The 23,902-nt window shown below is 46.5% G+C and overlaps 2 protein-coding genes across 5 annotated transcripts in view; one reads left to right on the top strand and one right to left on the bottom strand.

The window, feature by feature from the left end:
• Positions 1–23,902, bottom strand: part of LOC307104095 (protein FAM149A-like) — a gene marked incomplete at its 5' end in the record, with an annotated part of 124,947 nt that overhangs the window by 37,165 nt on the left and 63,880 nt on the right. Inside the window, one exon of one of the 4 annotated variants that reach the window (XM_079778732.1) lies at positions 1,255–1,279. The exons of 1 other annotated variant lie outside the window; for it this stretch is intronic. Of the gene's footprint in view, positions 1–24; positions 72–717; positions 1,177–1,254; positions 1,280–23,902 lie in introns of those variants that run through there. 2 more of the 4 variants (XM_079778730.1, XM_079778731.1) reach the window with 2 other exon arrangements.
• Positions 23,388–23,902, top strand: part of LOC307104098 (cytochrome P450 4V2-like) — a 29,446-nt gene continuing 28,931 nt past the window's right edge. Inside the window, exon 1 of the mRNA XM_079778735.1 lies at positions 23,388–23,765. Within this exon, the coding sequence (XP_079634861.1) occupies positions 23,552–23,765 (214 nt within the window). The 5' untranslated portion in view covers positions 23,388–23,551. The remainder of the gene's footprint in view (positions 23,766–23,902) is intronic.

The following is a 23,902-nucleotide window of genomic DNA, read 5'->3' as shown; positions in this document are numbered from 1 at the left end:
TGCTCATTTGCAGACAGGACCTACTTTGGGGTGTAAACCGAAGTGCAACAAGGGAACCACAGTGTATTAGTTTGTCGATGTATCAAAGTTAAGGCTGAGTCCCAGTCTCCATGAGCCACTCCATTCTAGTTGTCAAGGAAATGACTGGATCATCTGCTTTTACTTTGAAGAAGCTGCCTCCCGATAGCCCACAAACCAGTGCCTGTAGACATTCAAGTATTCAACAGTCAGCGCAGCTTCAATGTTGTATTCCTGTTCAAAGGGGTTGTCTGAAATGAGCCCTGTATCTGCACGGTCTGAAATGAGCCCTGTATCTGCACGGTCTGAAATGAGCCCTGTATCTGCACGGGCTGAAATGAGCCCTGTATCTGCACGGGCTGAAATGCAGGGTGACTTTCTGGAAGGAACTGGCCTTCGCGAACCTGCCCCTCCCTGGAAAACACTCAGGCCGTCCTGACTTAACCCAGGAACCTGCTGGAAGTAACCTGGGCGGGGATGGCAGGAGAAGTCAAATCAGGTCTCCTGGACGCTTCTGAGAGCCAGCGAGCGCCTTCCCCTGGGCGGCCCGCGCGATGTCAGCAGGAGAATTTCAGGAAGGGATGCAGGGAAGCAGGAGAGATGGAGTCCAGCTCGGCAGGCAGAAGGGAAAATCACGCACATTGCACAAACACGTCACCCGGCAGAGTTCACCCCCGCCCGCCCCAGGCCAGGACTCACCCAATCACGATCAGCCCCAGGCCTGCGCTCGCGTCTCCCGGCCCCGGCCCCGCGCCTCCAGGCCTGGGCGCCCCGGCGCGCCCACACCCCGCGCGGACCCCCTGCAGGCGGCGGGCCCCGCGCCCCCGCGCCCCCGGGACCTCGGCTCCCCGCCCGCCCAGCGCTGCGCCCCCCGCCCGGCTGACCCCGCACAGGCGGCCGAGTCGCGTCCGGGAACCGCGAGCCTCCAGCGGCGCGGCCACGGGCGCTCCGGGCCGGGGCGGCGCGGCCCACGGGCGAGGCGGCTCGCCGGGCGCGCAGGAGGCTCCCCCCGCCAGACCCGGAGGCCCCGCCGGGGCCGGATTCCCGTGCGGCGGGGCGACACCTCCGGCCCCTGCGCGCACCCTTTCCCTCCTCCTCCCCGGCCGCCGCGCCGGAGGTCGGGTTGGACCCGGCGGCGGGTCCCCAGCTCCCCCTCTTCCCAAACCGGGGCGGGCTCCCCGCCCCCATCCGCCGGCTCCCCGCCCTCCCCGCCTCCCCCTTTCCCAGGACCCTGACCTCCGGGAGAGCACGCGGTTCCCCTTCCCGCCGCCAGAGGCCAGATTCCACCTTCCGGGACCTGGGCTGTGGCTGAAGGTCGCTCAGCCTCTTGGCACCAGCTCCAGGGGCCACTCCTGGCCTCCAGGGAGCAGGGGGCTGGCCTTCCGCTCCCCTTGATGGGTGGGAAGGTCGGTCCAGACAAGTGTTTGCCATCCATCTATAAGTATATATCCCTCTCTACAAATCTGTAAGTAAGGATAAAGATGTGCTGTAGACCTGGGTATAGATGCATCTTACTGGTTCCAGTTGGTGAAACTGGAATGAAATATAGAGTTCAGTTAATAATAATGCATCACTGTTGGTTCATTAATTGTGACAAATGTACCATAATAATACGAAATGTTAATAGGAAGCAACTTTTCTGTACATTTAAAACTATTCTAAAATTAAAAACTTCTATTTTAAAATGCTTTGAACTCCTCTATACATTTAAGTGTATTTTACGAGTAACTACTTTACAAGAAGACCAATAAAACAATGTTGTGTTTATTCATTTTAATGTAAATAATATAAGTTTAGAAAATGCTAGTAAACTATGAAGTTCACAGCTTATGTGATATTATAGAGAAATATAGAATTAATATGTGATTTAAAATAAAAAAATGAAAAATATTACCTAGGTAGCAAAACTTATAAGGGCATTATTTTTAAATGATTAAAAGAAATGTCAATGGTTATATCTTCTAAATAATAACATAAACTTGCTTTATATTAATTTTTTTAGGACAGCCTATGTAAAGCAACATACCACTACAGGGTATTCCCAAAAATGTATACACACACTTTAAATAATTATAAAAGCAGTGTTTGTTAAAATACATTTCATTTTCAAAATGTAATAGAACCAGCTGCTAAAGTGTGTGTACATTTTGGGGGACACCCTGCATGTATTGGACTGGATTAACATTTTATGCGATACTGCTAGATCGCCACTAGATGTCAGTATTTCCCATCTTTTGTCACTGAAAGCCATGCCAGATGGATTTTAATGTGTTTTTGTTGCTATTTGCAAAATGTAGGATGTAGCGAAAATTCATTTCAGTGCAGATGTAGAATCCTGTTTAGATAGGAAATCACTTTTGCAGCAAGCAATATCTAGTGTGCACAGCCAACAGAAAGCATCCAGATGCTGACACGCACCACGGATGAATGCTCTCACTCCTGCAGGCATACAGGGTCCCAGAACCACATACCTGACTTCTCAACTCACAACCGCCTGAAAGGTGGCTCCTTTTTTGTACAGGAAAGCAACATTAAGTTACCAAGGGCAAACACTTTTATATAGATCTGTCCAGTCTGACTTCAAAAGCGTACCCTTTTTAAGATTCATCTCAGATCTTATTTGTAGATTTCTGCTCTCAAGTTCCTTTTTCATAAGATGTTCTATGACCATCTATAGTCGATTTATCAAATATCTTATGTAATAAAAGGCTAATACGCAAATAGACTGAACAGCGGAACAACCGAACAACCAGTCGCTATGATGTGCGTTGACCACCAGGGTGGTGCATGCGGAACATGGTGGGCGCCGGCAGTAGGTGGCAGAGCGCAGAACATGGCCAAGGGGGGGGGGGGGGGGGCCGCTGGTCGCTGTCATCCGGGCAAGCCTCTGGTGGTTACTGAAAATTCTTTGCTCCCAGGGGCCGTGGTCCCACCCGGCTTTCACACCTGCTGCTGGCCCTCGACACCAGTCCCGATTGCTCAGCACCATCAGCGGGTGTGAGTGGCGGCTGCCGGCCCTAACTGTCACTAAGGGCTTCTCCACCTCCCCCTACTCCTGAGGGGCAATTGGGGCAGCAGCTGCCACTTGCACCCACTGACAGTGCCAGCCCCACTCGCACCCGCTGCTGGCACCATCCCCAATTGTTCTGCACTGTCAGCGGGTGCGAGTGGGGCCGACACTGTCAGTGTGTGGGAGTGGCGGTGGTGGGAGCAGGGCTGCTGCCAGACATGGGACTGGGGTCCGCAGCAGGAGGGGCCGGGTGGGGGTCCGGAGGTTGGGCCGAGACCCGCCCCTGTGCCCACTGCAGCCTTACGGCCCACAGTTCCTTTCAAGGTGCACGAATTTGTGCACTGGGCCCTTCGTGTTCTATAACAATATTCACTAACATTTCTTTAATACTTGCCACATCCCAGGCTGTTTTAAGCACTGACATATATGTTCGTGCATTTAAGCTTCACAATTATTCTTTGAAGGGGGAAAGACTGTTAGTAGCATTCTACAGATTTGTAAACTGAGGCACAGAGAAGTTGATGGTTTGGCAGAGCCACAGTCTAGCTTAGGCCATTGGTGACAGACCTTACACCATACTTCTATGTAGGGCACCCCCTGCAAAGCCCCTGCCAAAAACACCGAGAAGCTAAAGCTCACTAAATTTAGCAAAGAAAAAAAAATTAGTTTTAAACTTTAGAGGAATGCTGTATCTAAAAAGAGATAGCAGAAGGAAAAATTATTAGATTTTTAATATGAAGAGTAAATACTTAGAGTCCCAAGTAATCTACGTGGTCTACAGCGTATATAAAATTGTAGAAGGATAAAGAATTAGTATATTATTCAAAACAAAACACCTATATTGCTTATTTAGAAACCTAGCAACTTCAAAATGAGTGCTGAAAAATATCTGGGACAATAATTATTAGGTGATATCATAGGAAATTGCCAGTAGTATACTGTTTTGAACCAGAAAACAGAAACTTTATGTTATCATCTTACACCTTGAATAAATGGGCTCAATAACATTTGTTAACATCCAATATTTTTTCTCACTTTTAAGCATTTACTTTATGATACATTTATCAGTAGAAAGTGAAAGAAGGAATATATATCTATAATAATAAAAGTGTAATATGCTAATTAGACCAGACAGCCAAACGACCTTCCGGACGTCCTTCCGGACGAAGCCGCAGTGGCGGGGACCAAGGCAGAGGTGGTTAGGGGCGATCAGGCAGGCAGGCAGGCAAGCAGTTAGGAGCCAGAAGTCCCAGATTGCGAGAGGGATGTCTGACTGCCAGTTAAGGCCCGATCCCTGCAGGATCGAGCCTAAACTGGCAGTCGGACATCCCTCGAGCAGTCCCGGATTGCAAGAGGGTGCAGGCTGGGCTGAAGAACACCCCCCCATGTATGAATTTTGTGCACCAGGCCTCTAGTAATTAAATAAAAACCCACAAACAATCCAAAAATTGTTTTATAAATATTTTTATAAAGAATTTATCAGGCTTTCAAAGTAAAAACAGCCCCTAATTCTATTCTATGAAGAGTTCAATTTCCTAAACTGCAACATCAAAATAGTCAAATTTTCCCCAAAAAATGTTTTTTAATATTTGATTTCACTTATTCTTTTAAATAGTAGAGCAGAAAACAAAGACCTTGTAATAACTGATTGATCAGTATAATGTGTCAATTTCATTATATGGGTTAAAGTCTGCTAGGTCTAATATTATAAAAGCTATGCTAGCTTCCTTTACAGAATTTTCACTTCATCCATACATTTATATTCAACCTTCCTGTATTCTTATGTTTAAACTGTGTCATTGATAACCAATATAAAGTTGTTGCTTACAGCTTACATTCAGAGGAGATTAAATTTGCCTCTACAGCAGACTGGGCTGGGAGCTCTAGGCATCCACATCACCCTAATCCAATAAAAAATTAAGACGATTTCAATCTGGGGTTAGGTCTCTCTTAGACTGGTCTATTTCCATCTCATCCTAACTCTGTGTGTGTGTGTGTGGGGGGGGGGCAGCGGGGGGTGGGGGGATGTTCTGTTCATTGTCTTCTTTCCTAGTTAACACTCAGGTGGTGGTTGGTCTCAAACTATCTAGTCTGTCATTGCTGGAAATAAAAGTAAGGAAAGTTTTGTAGTGGAATATTTTACAATGTGTGATATAAGTCACCATTGATCTCCCAAGAAAAATTTTAATAAAATATACATTCCCCCTCAATGCTTTTAATGCAAGTATAACTCACTAATGCTTTCTGGTAAAAATAGGGTTGCATCCTGCTTCCTGGTCAGTCTGAGACAAAAACAGGTTTCCAACAGGAACCAGTATATGGATTACGAGTGTATTGGGAATGGGGGTACAGGCACACGCACAAGAGATGCTCAGCACAAAGTGTCTCATAATTTAACTGGCTAGTTCAGGCAACAGATTCTAACAATGGAACTTAGGTTGAGCAAGGTCAGCTACTGTCTCTGCTTTGCGTAAAAAAGGTGGTTTCATAACAAAAGACAAGAAAGGGACACATATTTGCGATTACATAACTTTTTGAAATCTCATTGTAAGAAATTCAAGTTAGTGATTAATTTAGAAATGGTCACTTCAATGAATCTTTAAAACAAATACCTTGTTAGATTGTTTTAGATCATCAAAATCACATCATTTATGTTAGAAAGCAATAAGCAAGAGAGATACTAATTGTTAACTGTTATGTGAAATAAATATACTCATTGGATGAACATAATACAAGGGCCTGGCAAGGGCTACAGTTGTAAATATTTAATTATAAGGCGTCTTCTAAAGACACCTTAAAGTGAAATGTCTAATGAGGGAAATTCTAATGTGCGAGTATATTCTTTCCCCTTGCAAGGGCCATAGCTAATTCCTTATGCTTCTTTTTTTTTTTTTCTAGTAAAACATGTTTGCTCATTACTGCCTTACTAGAATGAATAAAATATTTGATTTGCTATTAAATAATAAACTAGAGTTGGCTAAACCAATGCTTTATTTTAAATAAGTCATGCTTTTTATGCTAAAATTCATTTGTTGTCTCTACTTCAAGTTAATAAAATTAAGCTTTAAATTTGGTTTTATCAGTATTAATGGGAATATTATTCTGAGGAAGTTAGTTTTAGGTTACCTATTTATCATAATTTTTATTTTTCAAATGTATTTTAATTGGAAAGAGTACAATTTTTTAGAGTAGGTCTGCTACAGGAAAAATACCACCAACTACCTTAGAAGTAGGTTTTACTTTTCATTACCATCTTAAACAATTTGTTAAAAAAACAAACTGCTTGGTTACACATATTGTGGATAATATACTGCCTGCATTTGCTTCTTACATTCCCCTCGGATTAGCCAAGTGAAATTAGACCAACTGTTTTCCTTTCTGATCCTCCACTTCTTCATCTGTAGAATGAAATAACATTCCTAACTTGGATGTTTGGGGGATTCATGATAATGTCTACAGATGCATGCAGCATCTGGCACCTAGTAGATATGGAAAAGCCAGCTCTTATTTTAAATGCTAAGAAGCTTAGATTTGTATAATACATATTTCAGCAATGCTCATGTCAGTCAATGAAATGTGATTACAAACCTGTCAAATTTAATACGTAAAACAAAAGTCTGACTGAGGTAGGCCTTTTCTTGAGACTATCAGCTTCTTTATAATATACCAGTGGCCCAGTGCACAAAAATCATGCATGGGGGGAGGTTGTCCCTCAGCCTGGCCTATACCCTCTCCAATCCGGGCAACCTCAGGGGATGTCCAACTGCCAGCAGTCCGACATCCCTCCCAACTGCCAGCAGTCAGACATCCCTCTTGCAATCCAAGACCACTGGATCCTAATCACTCACCTGCCTGCCTGACTAATGCCCCCAACTGCCCTCGGCTGCCAGCCTGGTCCCCCCCAACTGCACTCCCCTCCTTCCATCTTGTGATGGCCATCTTGTGACTACATGGGGGTGGCCATCTTGTGACCACATGATGTGATGGTCAATTTGCATATTACCTCTTTATTATATAGGTTATCATTATGCAATATATACTAGTTATATTAGTTTCAAGTGTACAATATAGTGATTTGACACTTTTATACCTTACAATGAGGTCATCCCACTAATTCTAGTAATCACCTGTCACCATGAAAACTTATCACAATATTATTGACTATATTCCCCTCCCCTTTTCTCACCCATCCCCCATCTCTCCTCTGGCAACCATTATTTTGTTCTCTGTTTCTATGAGTCTGTTTTTGTTTTGTTTTAACTTTTTTTTTAGATGTCACATATAAGTAAAACCATACGGTATTTGCCTTTGTCTATCTGACTTATTTCACTTAGCATAATACCCTCTAGGTTCATCCATACCCTAAAATTTATGTGGAACTACAAAAAGTCCTCAAAGAGCCAAAGCAATCTTGAGACAGAAGATCATGGTTGGAGGTGTCATGCACCTACCTCTACTTTAACCACCTCCCCTCTCCAGGTCTCTGGGCTTTAGAAAACTAAATATACCATTTCAACATTAAGCAAGCTAATGATTAGTTGCAGGTATCCGCAAACTGGCAGGCAAGGTGTCAGTTGTATAATTTAAATCCACTGTTGCATGATATTTGTTTATTCAATGTTATAAATAGCCACCCCAGAAATCCAAGAGGGAAAAAATATACCGCAATATGCAAAAGTCTGTAGTATTTCCCCTTTGTATACTTTCTAATTAAAAAAATGAATGAAGTATGAAAGAAAGGGAATATGGATATTTGTACATGTAAATAAAATAACAAAAACCTGCTGTACGCAGGGGGCTGGCTGATGTCCTACAGAGAGTACAAGTTCATTACCAGAAAAATTCTTGAATGTACATATCTGTGCACATTACCTCTCACAGCAATTATCTACAATTCTTTGTCGGCATTTTTAGTAAAAGCAATACATTTGCTAATGCAAAATAGTCACTTCTATCCGTAATGCCAAATACAGTGGTATTTAAAAGTATCTATTAAAAGCGTGTAGATAATACAAACATGGACTGAAATGCCCAACTGTGCACAGTGACCCCAGTTCTCTCACTGGTCACACTGATGTGTTTCCAGGGCCTCTTTGTTAAAAGCACTAGGACTCGAGTTTAAGATCACTGTGTAGATCTGTTTGCTCATAAAACTTTAATTGCATAAATATTAAGGACCAGTAGCTGATAACAAAGGTCTAATTCCTCACCTGTATGTATGCTAGCCACTTATCCAAATGCAATTGATTTTCTTTAAGAAAAAACAAAAATCAGTCGATTCATGCATTTCATACTGCAATATTTTAAATGAAAAGAAAAAAAACTTATTTAACTGCTTGTTTTAGAACTGAGGTGAATGTCATGCAGTTTTGTAAAAATGTAATCATTTAAATTGTGAGTGGGTTAGAATCAGTCTTAATGCAAAAGTTCTCCAGGTAATTTATTTTTGGTGGAGGTGGGTGTGGATGTGTGTGGGAGGAGTCAGGGATGGTGGGGTTGGGGTGGGGGAGGGGTCTTTGCTAGCTGATCTGACTCTTCTTCCTTCACCAGATCATAAGGCAGAAATCTCCATTCAGACATGGCCCTGGTGGTCTGCCTTTAATCATTTCACTATTCTCTTGTAGGATTCAGATAGCTGAATACTTTTGCACCCACTTAACTTCATTAAAAAAATTAAATTCAGCTGAATTCTAAAATGTACACTTTATAAGAAGAGTGTTTTCATTCCTGCTCATGGTGATGAAAGAATGTGTGTGCCTGTGTGTGTGTGTGTGTGTGTGTGTGTGTGTGTGTGTGTGTGTTGAGGGAAATGTCCTCCAGTTTCCAGCTAAACGGTTGTCAGCTTTTCCCGGGAACCTGAGGGCACTTTGCAAAGCCTCAGGAGCTCTAAGGTAGACATCAGAGGTGTCCTGGGCATTGCAAGTGCCCTGGGTGCCAGATGATGTTATACATATGCAAATTAACTGGGTGTTGCATGGAGAAAACCCATCCCACTTGGGATAAGAACTGGGGCTGATCCTTGAAAAGTAGGGAGGCATCATTTCTTCAAATGGTAGCTGCCCTGCACGCCTGCCATGTTCTGCATTAGAGGCAGGGACCTGAGCTCCTCTCAGAGTCTGGAGAAAACCAGGCTGTCAGACAACCCCCAAGGCTGAGTCAGAAGTGACACCAGCTCCTCCCCGCCCCCTCCAAGCCCCCTTCATCTCCATCCGCCCTCTGGTGAGCAGCAGAGGGCTGTCTGGGGAGAGCTGAGCAAAAGCCTGACCAGCGGGTTTAAAAAGAACGGAAAGGCACAGAATTAGGACCCGGGAAACGGGCAGGGAGGCGGCCCAGGGGAGTTGGTGGAAGTCCTGGCCAACAGCACAGGGTTCTAAGCTGCCCAGCAGCGGCTGCTGCAGACAGAGGGGAGGGGTCTCCTGGAGGGACGGCCCGGACCCTGCTGCCACTCACCCGTGTCCGGCCTCCTCCGAGTCGCTGTCCGGGACCCACTCCTCGCCGATGCCCGGCAGGGTGGAGAAGAGGGTCCTGGGGCCCGGCCCGGGGGGCCTCCAAGCGCTGGGCTCTGGGTCTCCGGGGCCACGCAGGCGGGGGTTCCGTGGGCTCCAGGCTGAACTGCTGCTACCCGCTGCGCCCCGGATGGATGGCAGCGCCGCCCAGACCCCGCCGGGGACGGGGGTCGACCGCGCCCCCGCCCCCAGGTGCTCCGGGGAGCTCTGGGCTCTGCGGCCACCGCCAGACGGGGCCCTGGGCAGGTCCTGGGGCAGGTCCCGGGGCAGGTCCTGGGGCAGGTCCTGGGGCAGGTCCCGGGGCAGGTCCTGGGGCAGGTTCCGGGGCAGGTCCGGCGGCGGGGACTGGACTTTGCTTGCTCTGGGGCTACTGGGCAGGGACAAGGGGGTCCCTACTGCTTCTGCCGCGCGGCTGGCGACCGAGACCCTGGGGTGGGAGGCGGTGAGCGGAGGGTGGGGCGCGGCGGGCGCCCCCCGCGGGGTGCAGGGGGAGTCGGGCGCCAAGGCGGGGAGGAGGCGCAGGGTGGGGGCCGTGCTCAGCGCTGTGCCCGCCGGCCCCGCGCTGGCAGCGCCTTCCGATTTGCTGGAGTTCACAGCCGGGGAGGGCCCCGCCGGGGGCGCCGGGGACGCAGTCGAGGTCTTGAAGATTTTGGAAAAGAGAGACCCGAGGTCCAACACGGCGACCTTCATGGCCCAGGCTTGGAAATGCTGTCCTCGCTGCTGCTGGAGCCTCAAGACCACGGGGAGCCGGGCTGCGGGCTCCATCCACCCCTGCTCGCAAGGATCTGGAGGCGGCGGCCCGGGCGGGGCGGGGATCCTGGGGTTCCCGTTTGCAGGCGTGCGCTCTAGTGCGCTCCCCACTCAGAGGAGCGTCTCTGGGCGCTCAGCCCCGAAGCCCTGGAGACCCCCTTTCCGACGCCCAGATGGCTCGCGGGGCTGAGGCTGCGGGGGCAGCGGCACCCTCTGTCCCTCTCTGGCCCGGTGCCCTGAGACCCCCAGCGCCCAGGTGCGCGGCTGCCAGAATCCCTGGGGCTGAGGGTGCGGATGGGGCCTCTGGTGGCAGAGTTACCCCATGGGCCTCCAGGACGCGCAGGCGGTTGCTAAGCTAAACAAAAACCCTCCTATCTCCCTGCTAATTGGGCCTGGAGTGCAGCTCCCGCATCTCAGGGCTGTGTCCACAACAGGCACCCAGGCTCCCCTCCCCATACCTGCCTTAAAGGAACACTGTCCAATTTCCCCATCACCCTTTGAGCTTCCCCCACTGGCCAGGCTCTGGGCTGAGGGCCAGGAACTTGAACAGAGGGAGATAACCCTGCTTCCAAAGGAGCTGGAACCATCTAGTCTGACAAGACCAACTGTGCCAGGGCAGGGCGGCCAGCTCTCTGGCTGCAGGGAAGGCTGGTAAACAAACAAACAAACAAACAAACAAACAAACACCTGTTCTCAGGTGAGGGGACTTGAAACAGCAGTGCCCACTCCTCCCCCTTCAGGGCCAGGTTCAAAGTGTGCCACTAAAAATGACACAGCGGGTGCCTCACCCAAGAACTTGGAAATAAGATGGGGCCTGACAGCTGAACTAGTAACATCCACATACAGTGTATGTGGCTAACACCCATCCGAGAGGACCAAGAGATTTAACAACTAAAATGTTTCAGAACTTGAACTATAATCAGATCGACCGATACAAACTCAAACGCAGATATGAGAGGTAAGAGTTTCTTATTACGTGGAATACTGTTGGAAGCTACCCATTGTCTAAGCCAGGGGTCCTCAAACTTTTTAAACAGGGGGCCAGTTCACTGTCCCTCAGAGAGAAGGAGGGGAGTCAGAGAGTGCGGCGCACATTCCACACATGCACACTGCGGGCCTGGGATGAGTCGGCTGCTAAGCAGGACAGGCAGTGGCGGCAAAAACACCCGGCGGGCCGGATAAATGTCCTGGGTGGACCGCATGTGGCCCGCGGGCCGTAGTTTGAGGATCCCTGGTCTACCCTATCAGGAAAGTGTAAACAAGGATCCTGGAATGCTGGTGGACCTTGAGCTCTGGCAAGGACCAAAGCTATGCACATATTGTTTAGTCAAGATAATGGTGACTCAAGCAATTTCCTAACCAAATATTCTCAAAGTAAATCTTTACTAGTATTTACTGACTTTTAAGATACTCTGCCTGCTAGTGGAATTGCCTGCATAACTAAGAGCAATATGTGTATCTAAAATTGAATAAAATATTGGCAGGGCCTGGGCAATAGTGAAGCCTTTCTTCTTCAGAAAGACTCTCCACCTGGCCCCCTGGTTCCAAATTCATATTTGTTGTCTAGTCTTGTCATTTGCCTGCAGCCCTTCTCCAGGTTCTGAACCCAGGCCATGCAGGACGTGGCTTCTCACATCTGGTGCCTCGAACAAAGGACATCTGGAGAATATTTGCTGGAGCGGAAAACGAAGTTCACCAGATAGGTGGAGAAGAAATCACTGAAAAGGTGGGGAAAATTCTCCACGTGCAAAGCCCACACTAGCTGCAGAAATTGCAAACTGTAAGTAGGATGGGAATGTCTTTTTTAGCCAGGCTAATGGGGCAGAATTTGGTTAAAAAGGAAGAAACTTTACTGTAGACTTTTGGTTTGCATGTTCAAGGATAAAGGGATTAAAGTGTCAGAAGGTATTCTCTTACAGTTTTTGCATATTATTATAGAACATAATACTTGGTTTCCTGAAGAGGGTACATTAGATATTGAATGTTGGGAAAGTGTATGTCAGAAGTTGAAAAAAGCAGCAGGGGAAAAGCTTGCCTCCAAATTGTTTCTACTTGTGGAACATGGTATTGCATTTGCTAGAGCCTTTTAGAGAGGCAAAGGAGGATAAACCTCCTCCCCCACAACCACCACTCCTAAAGAGGAGCAGAAAGAAAAATTGGAGGAATGGCCATCATGGCCCCCTCCATCTCCATGTCCTAATCCTGAAACATTTAATTCGCTGCTAATAGAATCACTTATGCAAAGAGCTATCTGAGAAGATTAAAGGACATGACAGTGGAGGAGAGACTTGCTTTTCCTATTATATAGGTAGCTGGCCCACATGTCCCAAATCAGATAATAAACAGTGACTTATAGAATCAGCTAAATTATATGCAAAAAGCTTATGAGCAAATTAGACTTTGTGGAAAAACAGGACATTAAAAAAAAAAAAAAAAGAATGTAGGCAACCAAAAAGAACACAAGGTGGCACTCAAGGGAAAAGCATAAGCATTCTGCCTCCCAATTCAATCAACGCAGATTCAACCTCTTTAAAATTCCTTAGAAAAAGAGAAGTAATTAAAATATTACTAGATCTTTTAGTGATTCTGTAAAATGGACACCCACACTCTAGAGTGTTATTAAAAGTCTCATTTTTGCCATGTTTTTATTTCCAAGTTCATCATTTAAAATTTAGACAAATGAGACATTTCTCAGAATTTAGGGATGCATCTGGGATTTCTGTACTCGTAAAGAGAAAAGCAAGCTTAAGAAAATGCGAACACCCCACCTGATTTTGGGTGATTGCTTGAGCCCCAATCTCTTCATGGATACTACAGAATAAACCCAAGACTGCTTTTTCTTTAAAAGATGGCAAAAATGACACAAGAAAATATACAGGCTGTATTTGGGCAATAGGATTAATGTTTCCATAATAATGGTAATTTTTAATAATAATGTACCACATTCTAAAGTTGCCTCTCAAATCTTGGAAGCACTCCTATTTCTATAAAATAAAAAAAGTAATACTTTATCATTAAAGCCACTGAAAGTCAGTAAGTTATCTCTGTTACAAAATTTGCCAAAAGAAAATGCCTTGTATAGTAATTAGCTTTAAAATTTCAAAGTTGTTAAAACATAAATAAATAGATATAACTAAATGAAGAATTTGTGGTAAAGCTTCTCAGTAATAATTATAAACATATTAATGATAAAAATCCAGTCGCTTTTCTCCCTGTAAAAGCGGAGAACCCAGCGGCAGCAGCAACCTTAAAATGTTATCTCTAAGGAAGAATATAGTAGCTTTAAAATTCAAGCGGGCCTGCCCTCTCCTCCCCCTGCCTTTTACACCAGCCTCAAACATAGTTTTTCCAAAATCTTAGGTAACTTAAAACTTTAGAACATTGCTGAATTAAATAATAAAATTATTAAATATCTAGGTATTTTAAAATGACAAAAATACTGAATTATTAACCTGAGTTTACCTCATATAAAACATCTAGAGGATAAATTTGAATCTATTAATTAAATATGTCTTGTATTTTATTTAAAATATATCCTTAAAATGTAAAAATATGACTAATGTGAGAAATGCTAAGTATTTAACTTGCCACCTAAAATTTGAGACTTCTAAAAGTTTAAAGTTCAAATTAAGTTAGAAGAAATTATATAGCATTCATAAAGTTTAGAAATTCATGTTTTAGAAAAATAATTTTTATATTTACTCTGGAGAAAGTAGTAGTTCAAAATATATTGTAGTCCTCATGTATACTATGTATAGTAAAATTTCAACTTAGGATGTAATATTTTATTGGCCCAATTAAAAAAGGAGGATTAATTCTATGATTTGAACTAAATTTTTAATATAAAAACTGGTTTAAATTTAATTAATATCTTTTAGAATAATTACAAAAGTTATGTTGATAAATGTCAATCTAAAAAATGCTGGCTGTTTACTTTTAATTTTCATTGAAGAATTAAGTTTTAAGTATTGTATAGTTTTGATAATGGAAGGCAAGACATACATTTTAAAGGAAAAGGAGGAAAAAGTTCTATACAGATACCTGAAAGTATTTACAATATTAATAATAGAAATAAAGAATATTAGAGTAAAAATACATTTTTAAAATATATTTTATTGATTTTTTTACAGAGAGGAAGGGATAGGGATAGAGAGTTAGAAACATTGATGAGAGAGAAACATCGATCAGCTGCCTCCTGCACACCTCCTACTGGGGATGTGCCCGCAACTTAGGTACATGCCCTTGACCGGAATTGAACCTGGGACCTTTCAGTGCGCAGGCCGACGCTCTATCCACTGAGCCAAACTGGTTAGGGCAAAAAAATACATTTTTAAAGGACATATAAAGAAGGTTTGAAGACTAATTTGAAAGTATAAAATTTATAAAGGTTATATATATGATAAGAGAAAAAAAGAATTTTGAAAGAAAGAAAGAAATTCTAAAGTTAACTATTTACAAAAGTTATAAAAGGGTCATAAAATTTGAGGGAAGTTTAAAAAAAGACTAGACCACTACCCTTATCAAGTTATGTATGCAAATGAGCACTAGCCAAAAAAGAATGCTGTTTAAACGTAAATTTTAAGCTTAATAAAAAAGAGAAATTTTAAAATCTCTTCCGCTACTATTTACAAAGTAAACTAAAAATTATTGTTCAAGCATTAAATCTCACCATGAATGAGACACCATAAGTAAAAAGAAAGTTACTTTTACTTGAAACATATGCATGGCAGCATTGGCCAGCATCCAAGAAGCAACCAAGTTTGTTGCTCCGTTTAAAAGAAAGATAAAAGTTTTTAAAAGAAATTCCCTAAATGTTGCTTAAAGATCACTCTGGGAGCAAATAAAGGGAAATGCCCTTCAGATACTTAGAAACTGTAATTAAAAGTCAATATATTAGGCCTTAAAGAGTAGAAATATAAAGAGAATTGCCTTAAAACCTTAAATGACTTTTTAGAAGTTATTAAAGGACATTAATTAGTTAAGACCTTATCTAAAAATCTCTATAGAAGAAATGACAAATCTGTTACTCAATTAAAATGACTCAGTGACACAAGCTGTCATTTCCAGCAATTTTATAAAAAGTAGAAAATTCAGCACATTGCAGGTTTCCCAAAAGCCTCTTAATATTATTTAAAACAAAAAAAGGGGAATTATGGAGAAATCGTCTGTAAGTAGACTACACCAAGCCTTAATTACTTTAAATTTTTTCACTTGAGATGCCGATGGCAAGACACCCTTGGAAATACACTGGTGTCAGAATAAGCCAAACGGAAATGGTCTAGTTAAATAGAAAGATCCCAAGTCTGGTTTATGGAAGGGCCCCAACCCCCTGTTAACGTTTGGTCGAGGACACGCTTGTGTATTTCCAGAAAACATCTCCAAGCCCGTGTGGATTTCCACAAGAAATATTAAACTTCAACATGGATCCGAGGGAGGAACTGGCCAGATTAATGAGAACCTTGCATTTGGATCCACACCTTGCAGCTGCAGACAGTCAGCTACCTCAGCCGAAGATAGTAGCAGACCCAAACAACCCCCTGAAGACAAGGAGTGGGAGGAGGACAAGGCGGATGACAAACAGCCCGGAGGTCACCTGGGGGATGGTGAAGGAGACGGTCCAGGAAGCTGAGCGAATTTGTGCGGAGACCAGAACCCCATGAACACCTGAGAACATCTTTCTTGCAATGCTAGCAGTCATCAGCTGTGTGGTAATACTACCAGGGGCAAATGGGGAAGTATTTTGACTTACATTCCTGACCCACCATGGGTAAGAACCCTTACATGGGCTGATCCCCTGCCTAATGTAGTCACCAATAACACCAAACACCTTGGTCACCCAAAAGGACCACAGGTGGGACAAGGAAGTATATGGGCAAAGTATAATTACACGGGTGTCGCCACCCAGCTTCCCTTTAGTATGACACAGAATCAAACCACTGCTCCTTTGTATGAAGAATTAAAGAGAGGCTTCTGGCTAGCATGGATACCAAAGAGGGGGAAGCAAAAGCCCAATTACATCTATTATAACTACTTGCTCTGGGGAGAGGTACAGAAAATGTAACTGTACTAAGACAACCCGCCCCCCCCCCCCACTAAGCCATTATGTAAAAAGTCTTATGAATGACACCCCACCGAGGAAGAAATTAATTGGCAAGACTACCCCACCAGCAGCAAACTTAATAACAGTTTTTCCTTTGTAGATTAGAGCCCCTACGGTTCTGCGTATAATAACAATAGCACCCTAAAATGGAAGGGGACCGCATCCTATCTATATGTTGAAGCTAATCACTCCATCTCATGGCATGGAGGAGGATTTGTTGGGTCTCAATTACAACATGACAATTGGCCCCTAAAAAATACACAATAGAAATTAGCTGCTGCACTTGCATCTATTAAATGGTAGAGTTTTAACTATAGCTCACATAATTCCATTTGTACCTTATGAGGAACTCCCAATAAGACAGTATTTGCCACCGCCTGTGTATTTGATCCGTTTGTACTCCTCTCAGGCCCCATCCAGATACTCCTTAGTGCTACAAGCAATCTGTATGAGATGTCATGCACATTATCCCATTGTATTAATTCTACATTCCAAAAGGATTCCCTCATGATTTTAAAAGAGCTTGCTTTCACTTGTGTTCCTACTAACCTAAGCAAGCCTTGGGAATCTCATCAAACCTACCAACTGTTACATGATCCGGTAAAAATCTTAAAATGACAAAAAAGATTTCTTGGAATGTTAATTGCAGGAATCTTTGCCCTTGTAATGTTACTTAATTCTGTGGGCATTGCTGCTTCATCTGTTGTACAAACTGTTCAAACTTCTCAGTTTGTACAACAAGTTAAGGAAAATGTAACTAAGAACCTGTCTATACAAAAAAGAATTGATAGCCAGTTTGAGATAGTATTATTGGCACTAAAGTCTACAGTCCTGTTGATGGGTGATAAAATCCACAGCTTAGAGCAAAGAATATCTTTGCAGTGTCATTATATTTTTCCCCAGATTTGTGTTACCCTTGTTCCCTATAATAGTACCTTATACCCTTTGGAATCAATAAAAAAACAAAAATCACCTTCTTAGTGCTTGGGTTAAAGGTAATACAACCCTTGATATTTTAGAATTACAACAACATATTGTATAATTATCCCAGGCAAACTTGCAAACTAATTCTTTAGATGCCTGCCAACAATTTAAAAAGGACATGAAAGAATTTAATCTATTCCACTGGATCTCCTTACATTTGCCTATTAGCATAATCACTTTTGCCTGTCTCATTCTTGTTCTAATATGTTTATTTCTAGTCTGCAGATGTGGAATGAAGAGTCTTAAAAGGACTCGAACCCTTCAGACGGCATTCACTTTTCAAGATTTATTAAGAAAATAAAAAGGGGGAGATGTTGGAAGATACCCATTGTCTATGCTATCAGGAAAGTGTAAACAAGGATCCCGGAATGCTGGTGGACCTTGAGCTCTGGCAAGGACCAAAGCTATGCACAGATTATTTAGTCAAGACAATGGTGGCTCAAGCAATTTCCTAACCAATTATTCTCAAAGTAAATCTGTACTAGTATTTACTGACCTTTAAGATAGTCTGACTGCTAATGGATTTGGCTGCCTGACTAAGGGCAATATGTGTATCTAAAATTGAATTAAAGGTTGGCAGGGGCTGGACACTAGTGAAGCCTTTCTTCTTCAGAAAGACTCTCCTCCTGGCCCCCTGTTTCCAAATTCATATTTGTTGTCTAGTCTTGTCATTTGCATGCATCCTTCTCCAGTTCCTGACCCTAAGCTACATGGGATGTGGCTTCTCACAGAATACATTTTGTTCTGCTAAATCTGAGGAATTATATGTGAAAGATAGAGTATATGAGTGTGATGATCCATAGAAGTGTGGGGTCAGTGCTAAGCAAATTTATAAAATAAGATATTGACAGGGTTTATCCATTAACTAGAGGCCCAGTGCACAAAGTTCTGCATGGGTGGGGTCCGGGGGGCCCAGTCCCAATCAGGGTGGATTGGGGCTGGGTCAGTTGGGAGGAGGACATGGCAGGAGGTTGGCCTGTGGCCCGCCTGGATCAGGGCCTGATTAGGGCCCCCAATCAGGGCCAGGCCGACTAAGGGAAGGGGCCATGGGTGATTGGCTGGCAGGCCCTGCCCCCAATTGGGATTGGGGGTCCGATTAGGGGTGGGGCTGGCCATGGGGGTTGGGTTGTGGGCAGTGGGACAGCCAGACCTGACCCTGAATGGGGTGGGTGGGGGGTGCCAATTGGGGCCAGCAGCCTGGGGGAGGGGCCATGGGTTGTTGGCTGGCCAGCCCTGCCCCTGATTGGAAAAGGGGGGCCCATATGAGATGGGGCCGGGTGTGGGGAGAGGCTGCAGTAGATTGGCCGGCAAACCCCGCCCCATATTGGGGTGGGGGAGAGATCAGGGATGGGGCTGGCCAGGGGGAGGAGCTGCAGGCCGATTAGGATGGTGGCGGCCCATTGTGGGGATGGCCGGCCAGCGTGAGAGGCTGTGGGTAGATCAGGATGGTAGGAGATAATCAGGGGCGTGGCCAGTCAGGGGGAGGGGTTGTAGGAGGTGGGGTGGTGAACAGGGATGGGGCTGGCCAGGGGGAGGGGCTGCAGGCAAAACAGGGTGGTGTGGGCTCAACAGGGGTGTGGCCAACTTGAGGGAGGAGCTGCTGAAGGTTGGCTAGTCATCCCTGCCCCATATTGGGGTTGGGGGTGTGATCAGGGGTGGGGCAGCCAAGGAGAGGGGCTGCAGGAGGTTGGCCACCCTGCTCTGCCCCCTATTGGGGTGGGGGATGCGATCAGGGGTGGGCTGGCCAGGGGGAGGGGCTGCAGGCCTATTGTGGTGGGGCAAGCTGAAGGGGGCACAGCTGGCTGGGGAAAGGGTGGGAGTGTTTGGCCAGCGGGCCCAGCTCATAATCGGGGTGGGAGAGTTCGATCAGGGGCAGGTCGGCAAGGCAGAGGGGCCGAGAGGTTGACCACTGGCCCCACTCCCTGATCGAGCCAGTTTGCTGGCCACAGTGGGCATCATAGTGACTGGATGTTAGGTCGTTATAGCCACTACAGTAGCTGTCTTTTATGTATATAGACTAGAGGCCCAGTGCATGAAATTCATGCATGGGGGGGGGGTGGTTCCCCTCAGCCCAGCCTGCACCCTCTCCAATTTGGGACCCCTGGGAAGATGTCTGACTGCCAGTTTAGGCCCAAAGGGATTGGACCTAAACCAGCAGTCAGATATCCCTCTCACAATCCGGGACTGCTGGCTCTTAACCGCTCGCCTGCCTGCCTGCCTGCCTGATTGCTGCTAACTGCTTCTGCTTGCCAGCCTGATTGTCCCCTAACCACTCCCCTGCCGGCCTGATTGATGCCTAACTGCTCCCCTGCCAGTCTGATCACCCCCAACTGCATTCCCTGCTGGCCCGATTGACTCCAACTGCCCTCCCCTGCCAGCCTGATGGCCCCCAACTGCCCTCCCCTGCTGACCTGGTCGTCCCTAACTACCCTCCCCTGATGGCACGATTGCCCCCAACTGCACTGCCCACTGGCCTGATCACCTCCAACTGCCCAGCCCTGTCAGCCATCTTGTGGTAGCCATCTTGTGATGACATGAGGGCAGCCATGTTTTTGAGGCTATGTTGTGGGGGCCATATTGTGACAACGTGAGAGTGGCCGACTTGTGACAACGTTGTGTTGGCCATCTTGTGGTGCTGCCGCACAACGCCACCTAGGCTTTTATTGTATAAGACAGTGGTCAGCAAACTCATTAATCAACAGAGGCAAATATCAACAGTACAATGATTGAAATTTCTTTTGAGAGCCAAATTTGTTAAACTTAAACTATATAAGTAGGTACATTGTTATTAACTTAATTAGCGTACTCCTAAGCTGGCCTTTGCTAAAAACTCAAGGGGCCAAAGATCCCCATGTGGCTCATGAGCTGCAGTTTGCTGACCACTGGTATAGGATGTTCATGAGATATATTTTCTGATTTGGGGCAGGGAAAGGATATGAATAAATTAACTGACATTTATGAATATACTAGAGGCCCAGTGCATGATTGAATCATGCACATGTAGGGTCCCCTACACGCTTTCGCTTTTCACGGTGGAGCTGGGTGCCTGTCCGCTGGTGCCGGAGCAGAAAGGCACCCAGCTCCCACACTTTTGATGGTCCGTGGCCGCTGAGGAGGGCTGCCGCGGACACCTGGCTACCCTGCCATTGAGAGGCGCAGGCACCCTCAGCAGCCACGGATCCCGCCCCCTGCGCCTCTAAACAGCAGGGTAGCCCTCCTCAGTGGCAGCGGATCCGTGCCTCTCCATGGCCGGATAGGCCACCCCGAGTCCCGCCCCCCAGCCTCCCGCCACCCAATCGTGGGCGTAGCGGAGTGATGGTAATTTACATGTTACTCTATTATTAGATAGGATATTTAAGTCTTGTGGCTAGTTACCAAACAGGACTCTGAGCCATAGTTAATTTCCATCGGTAATGACAAGTTTTGTATTTCCTTGCAGGGACCTAACCAATCTTCTACCTGTGATATCTACATGCTGTCAGGATCCCTTTTCTGAATCCAACCCCCACAAACAAGCATGTCCTGGGCACTTTTCTACTTCCAGGGTGCGCTCAGCACTGAGATGTGAGAGAAGGGATGCTCTCTTCCCACAGGAGGAATAGCAGCTTCCTAGCACACGAGGTGTCAGGTGAGGGCCCCAGCACACAAGCCCAGCAGATAGGGGCCGCCCAGTCAGCACTAATGGGGGAGAGAGCAGCATGTGCTGAAGAGAGGTGAGAGGCCAGGCTGGGCAGGCTCTCCAGGGCCTTGGATGTTGGAAGAGGGAAGAGCATACAGTTGTCAGCGTGCAACACACCAGCACACAGTGAAGAGTGAAAACGAAGGAAACATCTGAGAGCAGCGAGGGAAACGAGGCAGAAGTCTCAGGGTCAGAGCAGGGAAGCTGGGCTAACTTTGTCATGACGCCAGGACACCAGAACCATCCATGTTTCTCATATGTTCATTGTCCCTCTTCCGCAGCAACTAACCAGGTAGCCGTAGAGGGGTGTGAGGTCAGAACATTGGACTATTTTCGTAGAGTGCTCATTCAGGATTGCAAAGCTGTGTCCTAAAGATTGTTTGTTTCTTTCATAAGGACCTTGCTTTTAATTCATAGAGTAATTAAATCCTTAATACATTAGGTTACTCTCAATGCAAGTAGAATCATTTCTAGACTATGCACTCTCAGTGTTTAAACTGCTAATTATCTGATCGGTTCTGTGCTCTTACAGCTGACCAGCCTCTCAGGAGGGAGCCCCATTAACCTGACTCATAAAACCCTCGGGGCTCTCTGTCTCACCCACAAATTGCCTTCAAAATAAAGATACAATTTCTCAGCCTGGGAGTCAAGGTGCATTCAAGCTGGTCCATGCTACTTGGGAACATCGTCTTGTCCTGGTCACCCTGAGCCACCCTGTGCTCCAAGCAGGGGCCCCGCACACTTTCTTGAACCCATCACACCCTTCTCTGCTTTGGAGCACTTCCTGCTCCTGTTGGCTGCTGCCTGAAGCACTCCGCCCTCCCCCTTCTACTCTTCTTGAGGGGAGTGGTTACATATTCCCTGTTTTGTCCACAGAGACGAGCAGAGGGTCAGATACAGACAAATCCCATAGTTTCATAGCTGTGGTAGACTTTTGGAGAGATGAGATCTACTTAATGATATTAAAGAAAATATATTGTAAAGTCTTAAACAGATGAAATAATATCAAAGTGAATAACATAAAGAATGTAAGTTCTTCTCCGTGGACATCCCATAAGGTTGACCAGTGTTTTTCCTCCCAGACATTAGTCTAGCTGCAGAGAACTAAACTTTTTTTTCTCCCCAAAGATGGCATTACATTATGTACTCTGTTCAGCAGCTTTAAGGCTTATCTTTCACTTACTAGTTCCTGAACCTTTTTCCATGTCAGTGCAGATAGATGACTTTAAAAAAAAAATCAGTTGGAGAAAAGCCTGAAGCATGCTTTTCTCTGCCCTGAAGAGGCCCTGCCGCCTGTACAGGAGCTGCAAGGAAAACGGAGGGGATTGAGCAAAGTAGGGATCCAGGGCGTTTCTCAACTTCTGTCATCTCCCTGGGCGCCTTCCCTGTCACTATGGACCTGCTCCTAGGAGAGGGCACTCCTAGCCCAGCGCCTTTGTAGGAAGGATCGCCTGCAGAAAAGAGGACCAGAGTCAGGATTGGGGTCCCGCTACCTGAAGAAGGAAAATTCGTAGTCAGTGAACACAGCCATCGGGCAGGATTGGGGCACCCTTCTCACCATCATTCCCTTTTCCTTCCTCCCTTCCATAAGCTCAGTGGTTTGTCTGTGAGAGTTACTTCATAATGATTGTTCCTTTATCCAACCCCCGCTCTGCCAGCATCTCTTATCTTCCCTTCATCCTCTCCTACCAGCCCTGATGTTCTCTTGGTCCCGAGGATAATTTGGAAACCATTGGGATCACAACAACATTATTCAGCTCTCCCGTGACCTGATGACGAATTTCACCTACTCCCTCAGGTTGGAGTCCCAGGTCAAAGTAGGGAGCTGTTCCGAATGTCCCAGAAGCTCAGCCAGGATGCAACCCACCTCCGCTCCCAGCCAGTCCCTGGAGAGCACAAGACACTCCTGGTTGCGCAAGGAAGCATCAGGAGGCTAGGCGCCCAGCCAGGGAAAAACCAACCCCCAAACCGAACTTCAAACCCGGTGCCCCTTTGCTTCCATTCTAAAACATACCGCTCCCTCCTTAAGGGGGATCAGCCCACCCCAGCCCCAGTGCGCCTCTCCATCCTGAAGTTGCCCTCAATTGCACCCCATTCTCCTCCCCACGCCACCCAAGTGCCTTCATTTCTCAGCACACTCTGCCTGCAGCATCTGTGTTCCCGTGCGCACTACGTAGGCGTCTGTCTGCACAATGACAACCCGGGGGCGCTGTCCTCCCAGCCTGGGAGGCTCCAACCCGGTCCCCAGCGGGCAGGGCGGTCCCTGCGCGGGAAGTCCGCTTCTGGGCGCCTGGGCTTGTGGTTGCCGGAGGAGGGAGAGCGGATTGGTCCTGGCGCCACCTCCTTCCCCACCCTCCCGGCCCGCCGCGCCCGCCCCCGGGAATTGCGGGACTCCTCCCAGGGCCCCGCACTTGAACTGCAGGGGCTGGACCACCCCCTGGCCCCAAGCTCCCTGCTCCAAGGTTCTGGGCCTCAGTCCCAGGGAGGAGCCGACCGCTGGCGCGATGGTGGATGTCTGGCTGGTGCCCGTGGGGCAGAAGCTGCTGCTCTGGGGCGCGCTCAGCGCCCTCACCCTGGCGGGCGCCACCCTCATCCTGAGCTTCCTGCAGATGATGGCGAGCTATGCGCATAACTGGCTGCAAATGAGGCCCATCCCCAGCATTTCGGGCGCCTACCCCTTTGTGGGACACTCCTTGGTCCGGAAGCGAGGAGGGACAGGTAAGGAACTGGGCGCCCAGGCCGCCCCATCCCCACAGGGGCTGTTGGGCCCCTTGCAGGGAACCGAGGCCAGAGAGCACCTCCTGAGCACCACCCGCTCACCCTCCTGGAGCACCGGACTGGAGATGCAGGCTGCT

This window comes from Cnephaeus nilssonii (assembly GCF_951640355.1).
Source record: "Cnephaeus nilssonii genome assembly, chromosome: 8".
Taxonomy (NCBI): Eukaryota; Metazoa; Chordata; class Mammalia; order Chiroptera; family Vespertilionidae; genus Cnephaeus; species Cnephaeus nilssonii.
This window is presented reverse-complemented; position numbering and strand designations above follow the sequence as displayed.